Below are 14,418 nucleotides of genomic sequence, written 5' to 3'. Positions count from 1 at the left end.
TGTAGTGGAAGCGTGTTGAACAGTCTCGGGCCTCTGATGTTGATAGTTCTCTCTTGAACACTGTGAGGGGTCGGCCAGTTATGCCCCTTATGTGTAGTGGAAGCGTGTTGAACAGTCTCGGGCCTCTGATGTTGATAGTTCTCTCTTGAACACTGTGAGGGGTCGGCCAGTTATGTCCCTTATGTGTAGTGGAAGCGTGTTGAACAGTCTCGGGCCTCTGATGTTGATAGTTCTCTCTTGAACACTGTGAGGGGTCGGCCAGTTATGTCCCTTATGTGTAGTGGAAGCGTGTTGAACAGTCTCGGGCCTCTGATGTTGATCTCGGAGAGATATCAGATGAAAGTTCTTTCTGAGTAATGAGTGTCAGAATTATATCCACTCCCAGATCTTTCTTTCCTTCTGACTCCTGGACCTGCCTGTCTCGTATAGTGTAAATGCCTTCTAATCTCCTCTCTCCCTTCATTACCTTACACTTGATAGCGTTGAATTCGAGCAACCATTTGTTTAACCACTTCTGGAGTTTGTCAAGGTCCTCCGGTAACTTCCTGCAGTCTTCATCTGTTTTCACGTGTCACATCGGTTGTGCATCATCTGCAAACATTGATATGTCCGAGCTCACTCCCCCGGGCAGGTCGTTCACATAAATTAGGAACAGTAGCGGTCCCAGGAGAGAGCCCTGTGGGACCCCAGCCGTTACATTCTTCAGTTTGACACTCTCTCTCTGTGACTCTGTTTTCTGTTCTTCAGGTACTCCCTCACCCAGTTCAGTGTTTTCCAAATTATCCCAGTCTGTCTGTCTCTTCTTGTACAACAGTCCTTCATGGGAGAGAGGTGGCCAGGCGTGGAGAGGAGAGAGGTGGCCAGGGGTGGAGAGGAGAGATTTGGCCAGGGGTGGAGAGGAGAGAGGTGGCCAGGGGTGGAGAGGAGAGAGGTGGCCAGGCGTGGAGAGGAGAGAGGTGGCCAGGGGTGGAGAGGAGAGAGGTGGCCAGGGGTGGAGAGGAGAGAGGTGGCCAGGGGTGGAGAGGAGAGAGGTGGCCAGGGGTGGAGAGGAGAGAGGTGGCCAGGGGTGGAGAGGAGAGAGGTGGCCAGGGGTGGAGAGGAGAGAGGTGGCCAGGGGTGGAGAGGAGAGAGGTGGCCAGGGGTGGAGAGGAGAGAGGTGGCCAGGGGTGGAGAGGAGAGAGGTGGCCAGGCGTGGAGAGGAGAGAGGTGGCCAGGGGTGGAGAGGAGAGAGAGGTGGCCAGGGGTGGAGAGGAGAGAGGTGGCCAGGGGTGGAGAGGAGAGAGGTGGCCAGGGGTGGAGAGGAGAGAGGTGGCCAGGGGTGGAGAGGAGAGAGGTGGCCAGGGGTGGAGAGGAGAGAGGTGGCCAGGGGTGGAGAGGAGAGAGGTGGCCAGGGGTGGAGAGGAGAGAGGTGGCCAGGGGTGGAGAGGAGAGAGGTGGCCAGGGGTGGAGAGGAGAGAGAGGTGGCCAGGCGTGGAGAGGAGAGAGGTGGCCGAACATAAAGGACAGGCAGTTGCATTAGTAGAAGCGAGTGAAGTGGAGTAGGCAGCTTTAAGTCTATTGTTAGTGGCTGGTGTTTACCTAGCTGGCTGTGAAACCTAAGTGCTGTGGCTCAGACCGCTGACCTCTGACCTCTGTGGCTCAGACCGCTGACCCCTGACCTCTCCCGACCTGACCTGACCTCTCCTGATTGAGCGATACCTCTTGCAACCGTGGGTCACCTGACTGGCGTTTGAGGCGCTTAACACTGTCAGGACTGGACCCTACAGGCGCCTGTAGACAGGAAATGGAAGGGGGAATGAGACAGGGAGGGAAGGGGAAAATGAGAGGAAATGAGAAAGGGGAACGCTGAAGAGGAAAGTTAAATGTAGGGAATGTAAAAGGGGACAGTAAAGGGAAGAATGGTGAAAAGGGGGAACTAAAATGGTATGAAAGACGCTGGAGAGAAAAGTACAGAGGGAGCAGGAGAATGGAGATGATAAAGAGGGAAGGGAGAGGAAGAAGAAGTATCAAAGAGAGTGAGGTATACCCTCTCCTGGCTCAGGGAGAGTGAGGTATACCCTCTCCTGCCTCAGGGAGAGTGAGGTATACCCTCTCCTGCCTCAGGGAGAGTGAGGTATACCCTCTCCCTTCAAGGTGGCACTCCGTCCCCCTACCCCCCCCCCCAGGTGGCACTGTCCCCCCCCCCCTCCAGGTGGCACTTGACCATACTCTTGTCGTACTAGGTATGGTGGAAACGAGAAACTTAAACGAACTACAGGGTACAGTCAGACGAATAACAACATACTGGAGCGAAAGGTACGGCAGGAAATGCAGAACAGAACCAGTGAAGAGCTAGAGGTGCCACAGGCACAATCAGAGAACACTGTATGAACATCAGAGGTCCACAGCTGTTCAACACCCTCCCAGCAAGCATTAGAAATATTGCCTGGAACAAAGGTGGATGTCTTCAAGAAGCATTTAGATAGGATGTTGTTCAAGTTCAAGTATGTTTAATTGAGATAAAAAAGAAATACATCTCAGAGGGATAGAGTAGCTTAGGCTATTTCTCCCCCCCCCCTAAGTTGTTGCAAGAAGGTCCGGACCAACCAGGGCTGTGGTGGGTATGTGAGCCTGCGGGCCTCTCCAAGCAACAGCCTGGTGGACCAAACTCTCACAAGTCGAGCCTGGCCTCGGGCCGGGCTTGGGGAGTAGAAGAACTCCCAGAACCCCATCAACCAGGTATCCCCTACCCCTCCCCCCTTCCCCAGGTGGCAATGACCTCGTAGCCTCCCTCCGACTCCCTCAGGTGGCAATGACCTTGCGGCCCACTTTCTGCACCTGCAGGTGAAAGCAATTGTTCTCTCGCACGCAAGGCCTCGCGGCCAAGTGAACAGTGCTCGGGTATCATAGTCCTAAGCGCCTGGGTTCGATTCCCGGCCTAGGGAAAAACAAATTCGGGAGCAGTTGTTTTTACACAAATTTGTGTGTGTGTGTGTGTGTGTGTGTGTGTGTGTGTGTGTGTGTGTGTGTGTGTGTGTGTGTGTGTGTGTGTGTGTGTGTGTGTGTGTGTGTGTGTGTGTGTTCACAACTAAGTGACTATACACCTATCATTGACCTTGGTCTCAATATTCACACAAGTCGCCTCGTCCTGTCTCTGCTCCTGCATATCTACACATTTCCCTTCTGTCCACTTTGCCAGTACCGCTAAGAATCTCACACGTCTTGATCATGTCCCCCCGACTTCCCAAACCTCCTCAATCTTTCGAAAATTACCATTGGGGTGGGGAGGGAGGAGGAGAGTGGCTTCCTCGGCCCTCTTGCTTGTGTTTGGGTGGGGAGGGAGGGGGGGGGGGGGAACACCCCCAACTCCCCGCTATTTCCAGCTACGAGTCATTGATTGCGTGCTTGGGGGCGTTGCATAATGCACAGCTCGTCTCGCTCCAGTTGCTGGTGGTGTCGCGGCATCAGCTGCTCTTTGTGCTAGCAGCTGATGCACCTGTTGCAAGTCATGTTGTTTAGGCAGCTGTTCCCGTTGCATCTTGTGTGGTTGCAACATAAGATGCACAAGATGTTCCACCTGCGTCTGCGTGTGCTCCTTCTGTGCTGCTGGCGGGGTTAATGCTGCTGGCGGGGTTAATGCTGCTGGCGGGGTTAATGCTGCTGGCGGGGTTAATGCTGCTGGCGGGGTTAATGCTGCTGGCGGGGTTAATGCTGCTGGCGGGGTTAATGCTGCTGGCGGGGTTAATGCTGCTGGCGGGGTTAATGGGTATGGCAGCGGCCATGAGCGCCACGCTTCTCTCTCATCTTCACTACAGGTTTGTTGCTGTATTATATGGTACTGTATTAGTGGGGCAGCTGGTGATGTATGATGTATTAGTGTGGTAGCTGGTGATGTATGTTGTATTTTTGTGGCAGCTGGTGATGTATGATGTATTAGTGTGGTAGCTGGTGATGTATGATGTATTAGTGTGGCAGCTGGTGATGTATGATGTATTAGTGTGGTAGCTGGTGATGTATGATGTATTAGTGTGGTAGCTGGTGATGTATGATGTATTAGTGTGGTAGCTGGTGATGTATGATGTATTAGTGTGGCAGCTGGTGATGTATGATGTATTAGTGTGGCAGCTGGTGATGTATGATGTATTAGTGTGGTAGCTGGTGATGTATGATGTATTAGTGTGGCAGCTGGTGATGTATGATGTATTAGTGTGGTAGCTGGTGATGTATGATGTATTAGTGTGGTAGCTGGTGATGTATGATGTATTAGTGTGGTAGCTGGTGATGTATGATGTATTAGTGTGGCAGCTGGTGATGTATGATGTATTAGTGTGGTAGCTGGTGATGTATGATGTATTAGTGTGGTAGCTGGTGATGTATGATGTATTAGTGTGGCTAGCTGGTGATGTATGATTGTATTAGTGTGGTAGCTGGTGATGTATGATGTATTAGTGTGGCAGCTGGTGATGTATGATGTATTAGTGTGGTAGATTAGTGTGAACTGCTTGATGGGGTTCTGGGAGTTCTTCTACTCCCCAAGCCCGGCCCGAGGCCAGGCTTGACTTGTGAGAGTTTGGTCCACCAGGCTGTTGCTTGGAGCGGCCCGCAGGCCCACATATCCACCACAGCCCGGTTGGTCCGGCACTCCTTGGAGGAAACAGTCTTGTTTCCTCTTGAAGATGTCCACGGTTGTTCCGGCAATATTTCTTATGCTCGCTGGGAGGACGTTGAACAACCGCGGACCTCTGATGTTTATACAGTGTTCTCTGATTGTGCCTATGGCACCTCTGCTCTTCACTGGTTCTATTCTGCATTTTCTTCCATATTGTTCACTCCAGTATGTAATTGTTATTTTACTGTGCAGATTTGGTACTTGGCCCTCCAGTATTTTCCATGTGTATATTATTTGATCTCTCTCTCGTCTCCTGTCTAGTGAGTACATTTGGAGAGCTTTGAGACGATCCCAATAATTTAGGTGCTTTATCGCGTCTATGCGTGCTGTATATGTTCTCTGTATTCACTCTATTTCAGCAATCTCCTGCTCTGAAAGGGAAGAGAGTACTGAGCAGTACTCAAGACGGGACAACACAAGTGACTTGAAGAGTACAACCATTGTGGTGGGATCCCTGGATTTGAAAGTTTTCGTAATCCATCCGATCATTTTTCTGGCTGATACAATATTACCGCAGAGGTAATTTTCATGCTGATTTTCGTGTCATCTGCAAAGAATGACACGAAGCTGTGACTTGTATTTTTGTCTATATCTGATATGAGAATAAGGAACAGCAGTGGTGCAAGGACTGTACCTTGAGGTACAGAGCTTTTAACTGCTCTTGGACTCGATTTTATTTGATTGACTGTTACTCTTTGTGTTCTGTTCGACAGGAAATTGAGTATCCAGCGTCCTACTTTACCTGTTATTCCCATTGACCTCATTTTGTGTGCTATCACTCCAGTGGTCACATTTGTTGCTTGGAGCGGCCCGCAGGCCCACATACCCACCACAGCCCGGTTGGTCCGGCACTCCTTGAAGAAAACAATCTAGTTCTCTCTTGAAGATGTCCACGGTTGTTCCGGCAATATTTCTTATACTCGCTGGGAGGACGTTGAACAACCGCGGACCTCTGATGTTTATACAGTGTTCTCTGATATTAGTGAATCTACATTCAAATGTTTACTTTTTAAAATTGTTAATTTTTCCAAATATTAATGGCAAAATTGAATCCTAATTTAACAATTTACTGTATGGTTTCTTAATTTTAGCCCGTCCTCCTGTTTCGGTAGTACGATGGTAACACTGAAGACCATAGTACATATATCGACGTACAACGCAATTAGAAAGTAGAAATCTGTACTATTGAATTTGGACAAATTGGAAATAGCTTTGTATTCAAGTTACAAAGTAACCTAAGCTTCAGAGGCCCAATACCCACTATCTGAGACATTATATAGTACATATGTGTACTATACTAGGCCTAGGAATCTTAAAGTGTGTTTTTAGCTCAATTTTTTCGTTAATAGTACAAAGTTCTACTATCTAATTGACTAGTTCGTCAATGTTTGTACTATGGTGCATATAGTTACATAAAGTACTTTCTAAACAGGAGGATGATTGGTTGCTTAATTTATATTCCTGTTCTGATTTGAATGGGTGTTTGTATTGTGTAGGGCCGGTAATTCACACATAGTCTAATTGATCAAGCTCTCTATCCCAGGGAAGGCCTGGCGTCTGCCCCCACTGCCAACAAGGGGGTTTGGAACCAGTTCCAGGTAACAACCCGCACCTTTTGGGGGAATTGTATCCTCGATGTGCATTCTTGGATGACCTTGTGGTAGGGGGGGGGGGTGAGGGTGGCGGGGTGGATTGTGATCCATCAACACTCGACCCCGGCCTCTGGGGACCCCCTGGGCCTCTGGGACCCGACCCCCGGACCTCTGGGACCCCACCCCCGGACCTCTGGGACCCCCCGGTCTCTGGGACCCCCCCAGTTTCTGGGACCCCCCAGTTTCTGGGACCCCCCAGTCTCTGGGACCCCCCAGTTTCTGGGACCCCCCCCCCAGAGGTCAAATTAGTAAGCTGTTAAATACTTGTAAACAAAGCCACCATGATTATTAAGATAAGATGTACAGGCTTCGTAAGTTGTTACGCAGAAAAATGTGGTTAAAAGAAAATGTGCCCAAAACCATTTCTCACCCGCCCCCCGGGTTTCGAACCTGGAATTCTGGACTGGACGCGTAGAGAAGGCACCCGACTGCACTACCGGGACCCTTCAAGTGGTATGGAGTGGTAAATGTTGGTACCTAACAACCTTAACCTTGTCGATGTGTATTGACCGACTGGTCGATTATCCGGACCAACTTTATCAAGGTCACTCCGGCTCAAACCCGTCCACTCCAGGGACGTGGGTGGTGTTTGTTGGAGGGGTGGTAGAGCTACAGGGGAGGGGGTGATCCGGGTGGTAGGAGGTACCAGGGGGGGTGGTAGGTGGTACTCTGTACCTCAGGGTACAGTCCTTGCTCCGCTGCTTTTCCTCGTTCTTATATCAGATATAGACTCAAATACAAGTCACAGCTTCGTATCATCCTTTGTAGATGACACAAAAATCAGCTTGAAAATTACCTCTTCTGAAGACATTGAAAAACTATAAGCGGATATTAATAAAGTTTTCGACTGGGCCGTAGACAATAACATGATGTTTAACAGTGATAAATTCCAAGTACTCGGGTACAGCAAAAATGAGGATCTGATACATAATACAGGGTACAAAACACAATCGAATGGATTAGGGTAGCTGCACTAATGCAGATGTACCTCATTTCTTAATAAAAAAAAAAAATTGATATGAGCTTCAGGGGACAGGTCTGGCGTGATATCAACTCCCAGGTCTTTCTCTCTCTATGACTCTTGAAGTATTTCATCTCCCAAATGATACCTTGTATCTGGTCTCCTGCTCCCTACACCTATCTTCATTACATTGCATTTGCTTGGGTTAAACTGAACCATTTGTTCGACCATTCCTGCAGCTTGTCCAGGTCTTCTTGAAGCCTCAAGCTGTCCTCCTCTGTCTTAATCCTTCTCATAATTTTGGCGTCGTCAGCAATTGTGTGTGTGGTAGTGGGGGGGGGGGGATTAGGTAGTAAAAGTATATTGATTAACAGTTGAGAGGCGGGCTGAAAGAGCAGAGCCCAACCCCCGCAAGCACAACTAGGTGGATACAACGTAGGGAACCTCTATGCCTCTCCCTCACTACCCTACCTCCACTACCTCACCTCCCCCCCCCCCTGCTGGAGACGCCCACCTGATACGGAGTAATGGCTGTCACCTTGAGTCACCTGGAAGATGGTTTATGCATCACCGTTCCCTCAGCCCCCCCCCCACATGCTCTCAAGCACCCCCCCCCCCCCCTTCCACATACCTCGACACAAACACACCCAATAAATGCAGACTACGCCGCCACGATCGAAGACCGATGTATAGAACAAATCCGGATGTAGGCTCGAACCCTCGTCACGGCCCTTGTGCATTTGTTCATTTGATGCAATCTCGCTATTGTGATTTGTGTGTGTACCGATGTATATGTTTCGCAAGTCTTAGTGCCTTACACGTAAATGCTTGATCAATTTTGGCCAGTTACCTAAGAGGCGGGGTCCAGAAGCTGTGTCTGTCTCTGTGTCTGTCTCTGTGTCTGTCTCTGTCTCTGTCTCTGTCTCTGTGTCTCTGTGTCTGTCTCTGTCTCTGTCTCTGTGTCTGTCTGTCTCTGTCTGTGTCTCTGTCTCTCTCCCCCTCGACACATGGAGGCTGAGGCAGGTATAAACACCTGGTCCTCACTAACACCACCACCCAGAGCATGGTTCAGTCATTATCGAGGCGTTACTCCACCTGGCCACTCCTATTGCTCCAGATTATCGTCCAAATATATAACACTTCATGTGTGTGTTTCCGGCCAGTGTCTCAAGATTCACTTCCTGTGTGGTGATGATGATGAAATGAATTATGATGATTTGTAGCGCATGCTCTACAATTTGCATAATTTCTTCGAACGCTTTCCCCGTTTTAAGACATCCTGGGGATCCAAACATGAGGTCATTGGCGGGAATACAAGGCCCCCTAGGACGTCCACGTCTCAGCAACGGGTGCGCCTAGGGCCTGGACAGGTCAGAGGTCAACCGGTAGACTGCACCACGGCGTCGCTTTTCTCCAAAATAAATAATAGTGAGAGGTTAGAGGGGTGAAGGGCGGGGTGTTGACTCACAGCTGACGGCGCCGCCTTCACGTGAATGGCTGTGACGTGGGTATGGCTGCCGCAGCTGCCCGCGGTCTTGTCGTACTCTTATGACGATTTTTTTTTAGTTTGCTGTAATATATACTTTATTGTTGATCGCGGGATTATTATTAACGTACTGTGTATTAATGAAAGTATTTTTAAACATGCTGCCAAATCATATGTAAGGTTTTGGAAGGATTATGAGGAAGATTATGGAGTAAGTGGCAACAGTGGAGGAGGTAGCTTACTATACTGGCGGCAGAATACTAGGCTCCACAGTGGCGGCCTGCCTTCCTGTAGTGTTGGGTGCGTGTTCTTATATTGTCCTGCACCAGTGGCGTGTGAGGCAGGCGCTGTGTGGGTCGTACAACATCACCCTACACCGTGTGTGCTCCACTTGACTCACAAGTGTCCGTCCTGACGAAGGAAATCCCTAAAGTCATGAGCCCCCAGCTTAAATCTGGCCGGAAGAATGCTTTTCTCTCCCTGGGTCCGTAAGCGTAGCGGCTATCTGGAAGCCAAGTGCGTAGTGTGTTACTAGGTAATATATGTCGGTCAGAAAGCGCGGTGGGAGATGAAGAACATGTAAGCAGAGAGAGAGACTGTTGCTACCCAAGACGCAGCAGAGGCAGCCTCTTGCAGTCTCCAAGGCAGCCCGCTGCTCCACAGCTTACTGAACTCATCTCTACAAATTACAAGCGTCTAAGTGCCCGCGAACTCCAATTTTTTTCACCCAAGGTGTTTATATTTGATAGAACAAGTGTGTAAAGTAGTGGAGGTAGGACTGGCATCATGGCTATACACAGTGAGGAGAGCTCAAACGCCACGGATTCCATCGACGCTGTGCTGGCAGAAATCCACGCCTTCACCACAGACTTCACCCGAGATGATGACGTCGTCTCTGTAAGTCACTGTGATGTCACTTGCTACTCCGTAGCTCGGTCTAATGTATACCCTGTTGACCAATGTATACCCTATCCGCTGGGGGCCCTGTTACCTGCAATAATAATTCCAAAACTCATCAAATTACATCATCAACACTGATTTAGCTCATTTTTTAAGTGACTTTAATTAGTTTTAATATAGGCGCATAGGCTTTTTCCTCCTGGCGACTGTCATCTGGTATTGGGTGATGCTAATCTCTGAACTGGTAGCGTCAAATATAGTAGGCTTAAATACATAGGGTAATGAAATACAGTATGCGCAAAACATCTGTAGTTGTTAGACGACTTGTTTAAAAAATTGAAACCTTTCCAAATGTCTTTTGCTAAGATGTAACTTATGCCTCGAGACGGCCAAGTGTTTGGCTCGTCTGTTGTGTTAATACAAATTTTGGAGGTAATTATGTATAATAACCAAGATCATTCTCCTCGCATCTACTGCTTCCTCATTATCTCCTCCTCCCTATTCATTATCGCCCTTTCTCTCTTCACTCCCTTATATTGTCATCTTAACTTTTCTCTATCGTCCTCTCCCCTGCACCATTCTCCACTTTTTCGTCCCCCTTGAACCTTTCCCTTCTCTTCTCCCATATACCCTTTCCTCCCAATTCGTCCTCGCGCCCTTCCCTTCTCTCCCCTCTTTCCTGTTCCATTTCTTTCCTCTCGCCAGTTTTTGTTCTATAACTTGCTTATAGTCCCGGCCCTTCCCCGTTTTACAGTTCCCTCTCCTATCCACCACCACCTTCCCTTCCTACCATCCTGTGCTACCCACTCTCATCCTCTCTCTCTCTCCATATGTGGAGGGCTGGCCCAGGTGCTGACGTAAACACCGCTGACGTCACTTTATGAGTTGTTTATACGTTACAGGAAGACGTTGGACACAGGATATTACCTGACACTTGTAGTGTAGCCTACTGGTGTGGTCCAGATAGGCTACGAGTCGTCTTTATTTAGGCAATCTCGAGCTCCGTGGTTCGTTGTCAGTAACAATGCTATAGTTATTAGTGTTGATTAAACCACACACTAGAAAGTGAAGAGACGACGACGTTTCGGTCCGTCCTGGACCATTCTAGAGTCGATTCTCACAATCGACTTGAGAATGGTCCAGGACGGACAGAAACGTCGTCGTCCCTTCACTTTCTATTGTGTAGTTTGGTCAATATATTTCAGCCACGTTATTGTGACTCCTCGTCTGGTTATTAGTGTTATGATTTACAAGAGTGGCGTTACAAGAATGTAATTACTATGCTATGTATCCTCACAATCCCAATGTACCTTCTTGTATATATATATATTATATATATATATATATATATATATATATATATATATATATATATATATATATATATATATATATATATATATATATATATATATATATATATATATATATAAATAAATAGGGTTATTTAAATTACTATTTAGAAATTATAATTCATCTCGATTCACTATGCAGCCATCGTTGCCAAGTTTGATTTGTTAATGCTTCACTGGGGCTCTAGTAACGATTGGTGTGTGTTTGTAAGGCAGCGTCTGGGATGCTCTCGGACGCAGGTTCGAATCCTCGTCACGGCCCTTCTGGATTTGTTCATTTGATGCATCACGCAATTGTGATTTGTGTGTAAATTGGTGTTTTGTCTCTCTACAGGGTCTGGAGCAGGTGGGCGGCAGTGTGGGCGTGTCCGGCGTACCCAGGCGTGAGAAGCCACACCCACCGAGGATCGACGCCCACCGCTTCTCCAGGGCCAACCTCGAGGGTGAGTACCAGGTTCTTCAAGGATCACTTCTTGAGGTCAAGGTGATGGCTAACGACGTGTTTTCCGTACTGGTTCTTGCGCGTTTCCTAAAGAAAATTTTAATGGTTTAAACTTGTTTTAATTCGTTATAATTTAAAGTATTTATTATTTAATATTAGACTAAATTATTTTGTTTTAAAATGTGTGTGTTAGTTGACTTTATGGATACATTCGCAGATTTTTTTCAACTTTTTTGACCAGGATAAAGTTGTCGAAAGGCTTTATCATTGGCTTATCCCTTGTCACGGGCCGGTTTGCTAAACTGATCTCCGCCACCCCCCTCAAAAAAAAGAAGTCTGGTTCATGGTACCCTTCATAATTTAGCAGTGAGTGACGTTTCGACTGGAACAAATCACATTAATATTATCCCAATACATTCTACAATTGTGTTCACGTAGCTGGCTCCTGATTGTTTCCATTTCGCCCTCTTTCCCTTTTTCTGTTCAGCGTCGTTGTGTAATGAACAACTTGGTTATAAGCGTGGGATTGTTGTCCAGCGGTCCACCTCTGATATTATACACTGACTGGTACAGTATCTACTGGTAGACTGGTAGATATATCTTTAATTTCGGCAAGGAAAGGGACTCCCGGAAACTCTAATTTAGGAGACCCACAGAGTTTGGATATTGAGGGTTAGACCGACCTAATCTCTGGACTGGCTATGCGAATCAAGGCAACGCGGTACAGTAATTAGGCTGCTAAAAAGAGAAACAGTATCTTAATGTGCGTTAAACTTGCCGACATGTTGCTTTAATTACTTCCAGGCACATGCACTTCAAGATGTGCAATCAAACTAGCAGTGGCGTGTTGACGGGTTGGCCCGACATGAACCACACTCTGCACTCTATATCAAAGGAACCAGATACGTAAAACAATGTAATGTTCAGTGAAGGAAACTTTTATTTAAAGAACACAATTTTATTGTCACTACTGCAATAAAATGGGCTGGAAAAAATACTTTTTTTTTATACGAGTATTCTCAATGGTGGAATACCGTTGCACATTAATTACTCCAGATTATGCCGAGGGAACTTCCTAACTTAGAAAATGATTTACGGCACTAATCTACACTATTAAACTCAAGTTTTCTGGGACGCGTGGAATCCATCAATGTATTTCCTGAAAAGCAGGCAAGACATTATTATCTACATCTGGTTCATCTGTGCGCACGAAAGTAATTTCATAAAAGACCACTATGCATGGCAGAACATGGAAAATATCATTAAAAAGGGATGCATAGAGTACGGCAGGTCTTCACACAATCATCAGACGCAACGCTTAAGCAATCGAATGTCACTAGTCACCATAAATATCACAATCACGAATATATGGAATCACAAAAGTACTAACCCAGGCAGGGAACGAATGCCACAATGTTGTTCAGATCGAGGGGCCAGATTCATGAAAGCACTTACGAACCTCTACATCTTTCCTCAATCTTTGACGGCTTTGGTTACATTTATTAAACAGTTTACAAGCATGAAAACTTCCCAATCAACTGTTGTTATTGTTATAAACAGCCTCCTGGTGCTTCGGAACTCATTAACTGTTTAATAATTGTAAACAAAGCCGTCAAAGATTGAGGAAACATGTACAGATTCGTAAGTGCTTTCGTGAATCTGGCCCCAGGCTGCCATGTCTTGAGGAGTTGCAGGATCCGCTCCAGTCCCCCGCCATTTTGCGGGGGTGGGGGGGGGGGCGATAGCCAACACTACACTTCTATGCAACCAGTGCTGAGGGTAAAGTAATTACTGTACATCGAAACATCAAACCAACTCACTCACCACCTGGTTAGTTATCTAGATACTGTATTTGTGATGAAAGCAATTACAGTTACTATAATAGTCCGCTTGTAAACTGGCAAGTGAACCCTTTGTCAGAAACAGAGCATTCAGAGCCTAAGGCTCTGAATATAAGAACCAGTAACAACAAACATCTAATTGGTTTCTAAAAGAGACTAAGAAAAATTCCAAAAGGTGCCTGTGGTGCCTACGGCGGACTGCGGGCACTGACTGGTCTTGCTGACCAGACCAGGATTCACAGAGCATTTATGTCCACTTACGAGGTCTGTGCCTCATCGCAACCCGTCCTCAAGTCCATTCCACCCAGCGGTCGACCCCACAGACGCATTCATAAACTTTTACATACTGTTCAGTCAAAACGGGAATTTTCTCAAATATAAATTAATATTATAATAGCATGTTGTGCACATATAGACATAGGTTAGGTGTTCTGTTGGCGATTATTTGTATTTGTAGTACGTGGGTGAATCATTTACAGCGTTGTAGTTCGAACAAAAGTTGTCAGTGAAGCACTTGTTCTGGAAGTGTTCGAACGAAATCAGTTAAGTCGCGTGAAACAGCCCGTCCTCTAAATAAAGACCCAAAAGTGCACCCGCCAAACCCCCTGTTTATGAATGGAAAAACGGTTTACACACGACTCACAACTGGTGATGTTCGAACACTTCCGGAACAAGTGCTTCACTGACAACTTTTGTTCGAACCACAGCGCTGTAAAGGCTTCATCCACATAGTACAAATTCAAACAATCGCCAACAGAACACCTAACCTATGTCTATATGTGCACAATATGCTAATATATTATAATATTAATTTATATTTGAGAAAATTCCAGTTTTGAATTAATAGCATGTAAAAATTTATGAATTCGTCTGTGGGGGTCGACCTCTGGATGTAATGGACTTGAGTCGACGACGGGTTAACGTCAGAGAATTGAACAATCCAGTTGGGAGAGATGTGCAGTGACTGCGCCTCAGCACAAGGCTGTCTCACAGGGTGATTGGAGGGTCCGGTGGGTAATTGTGGCACTCTGCCATGTTTGGCACTAATGGATGTGTACCAGATGACCCTCGCGGTGCGCCTCGCGGTGCGCCTCACGGTACGTGCGAATAACTGAACGAATTGGCCTGGAAGTTAA

At 47.0% G+C, this 14,418-nt stretch overlaps 1 protein-coding gene across 13 annotated transcripts in view; it reads left to right on the top strand.

The window, feature by feature from the left end:
- Nucleotides 1–14,418, top strand: part of LOC123768427 (amyloid beta A4 precursor protein-binding family B member 1-interacting protein) — a 548,298-nt gene that overhangs the window by 495,781 nt on the left and 38,099 nt on the right. For 11 of the 13 annotated variants that reach the window (XM_069336331.1, XM_069336330.1, XM_069336336.1 and 8 more), the window contains one exon: nt 11,334–11,442. In XM_069336331.1, coding sequence (XP_069192432.1) covers nt 11,334–11,442 — 109 coding nt within the window. Of the gene's footprint in view, nt 1–9,006; nt 9,645–11,333; nt 11,443–14,418 lie in introns of those variants that run through there. The other 2 variants (XM_069336338.1, XM_069336335.1) reach the window with 2 other exon arrangements.

Source organism: Procambarus clarkii, chromosome 35 (assembly GCF_040958095.1).
Source record: "Procambarus clarkii isolate CNS0578487 chromosome 35, FALCON_Pclarkii_2.0, whole genome shotgun sequence".
Lineage (NCBI taxonomy): Eukaryota > Metazoa > Arthropoda > Malacostraca > Decapoda > Cambaridae > Procambarus > Procambarus clarkii.
Note: the sequence above shows the minus strand (reverse complement) of the source record. Positions and strands in the feature narration are given on the sequence as shown.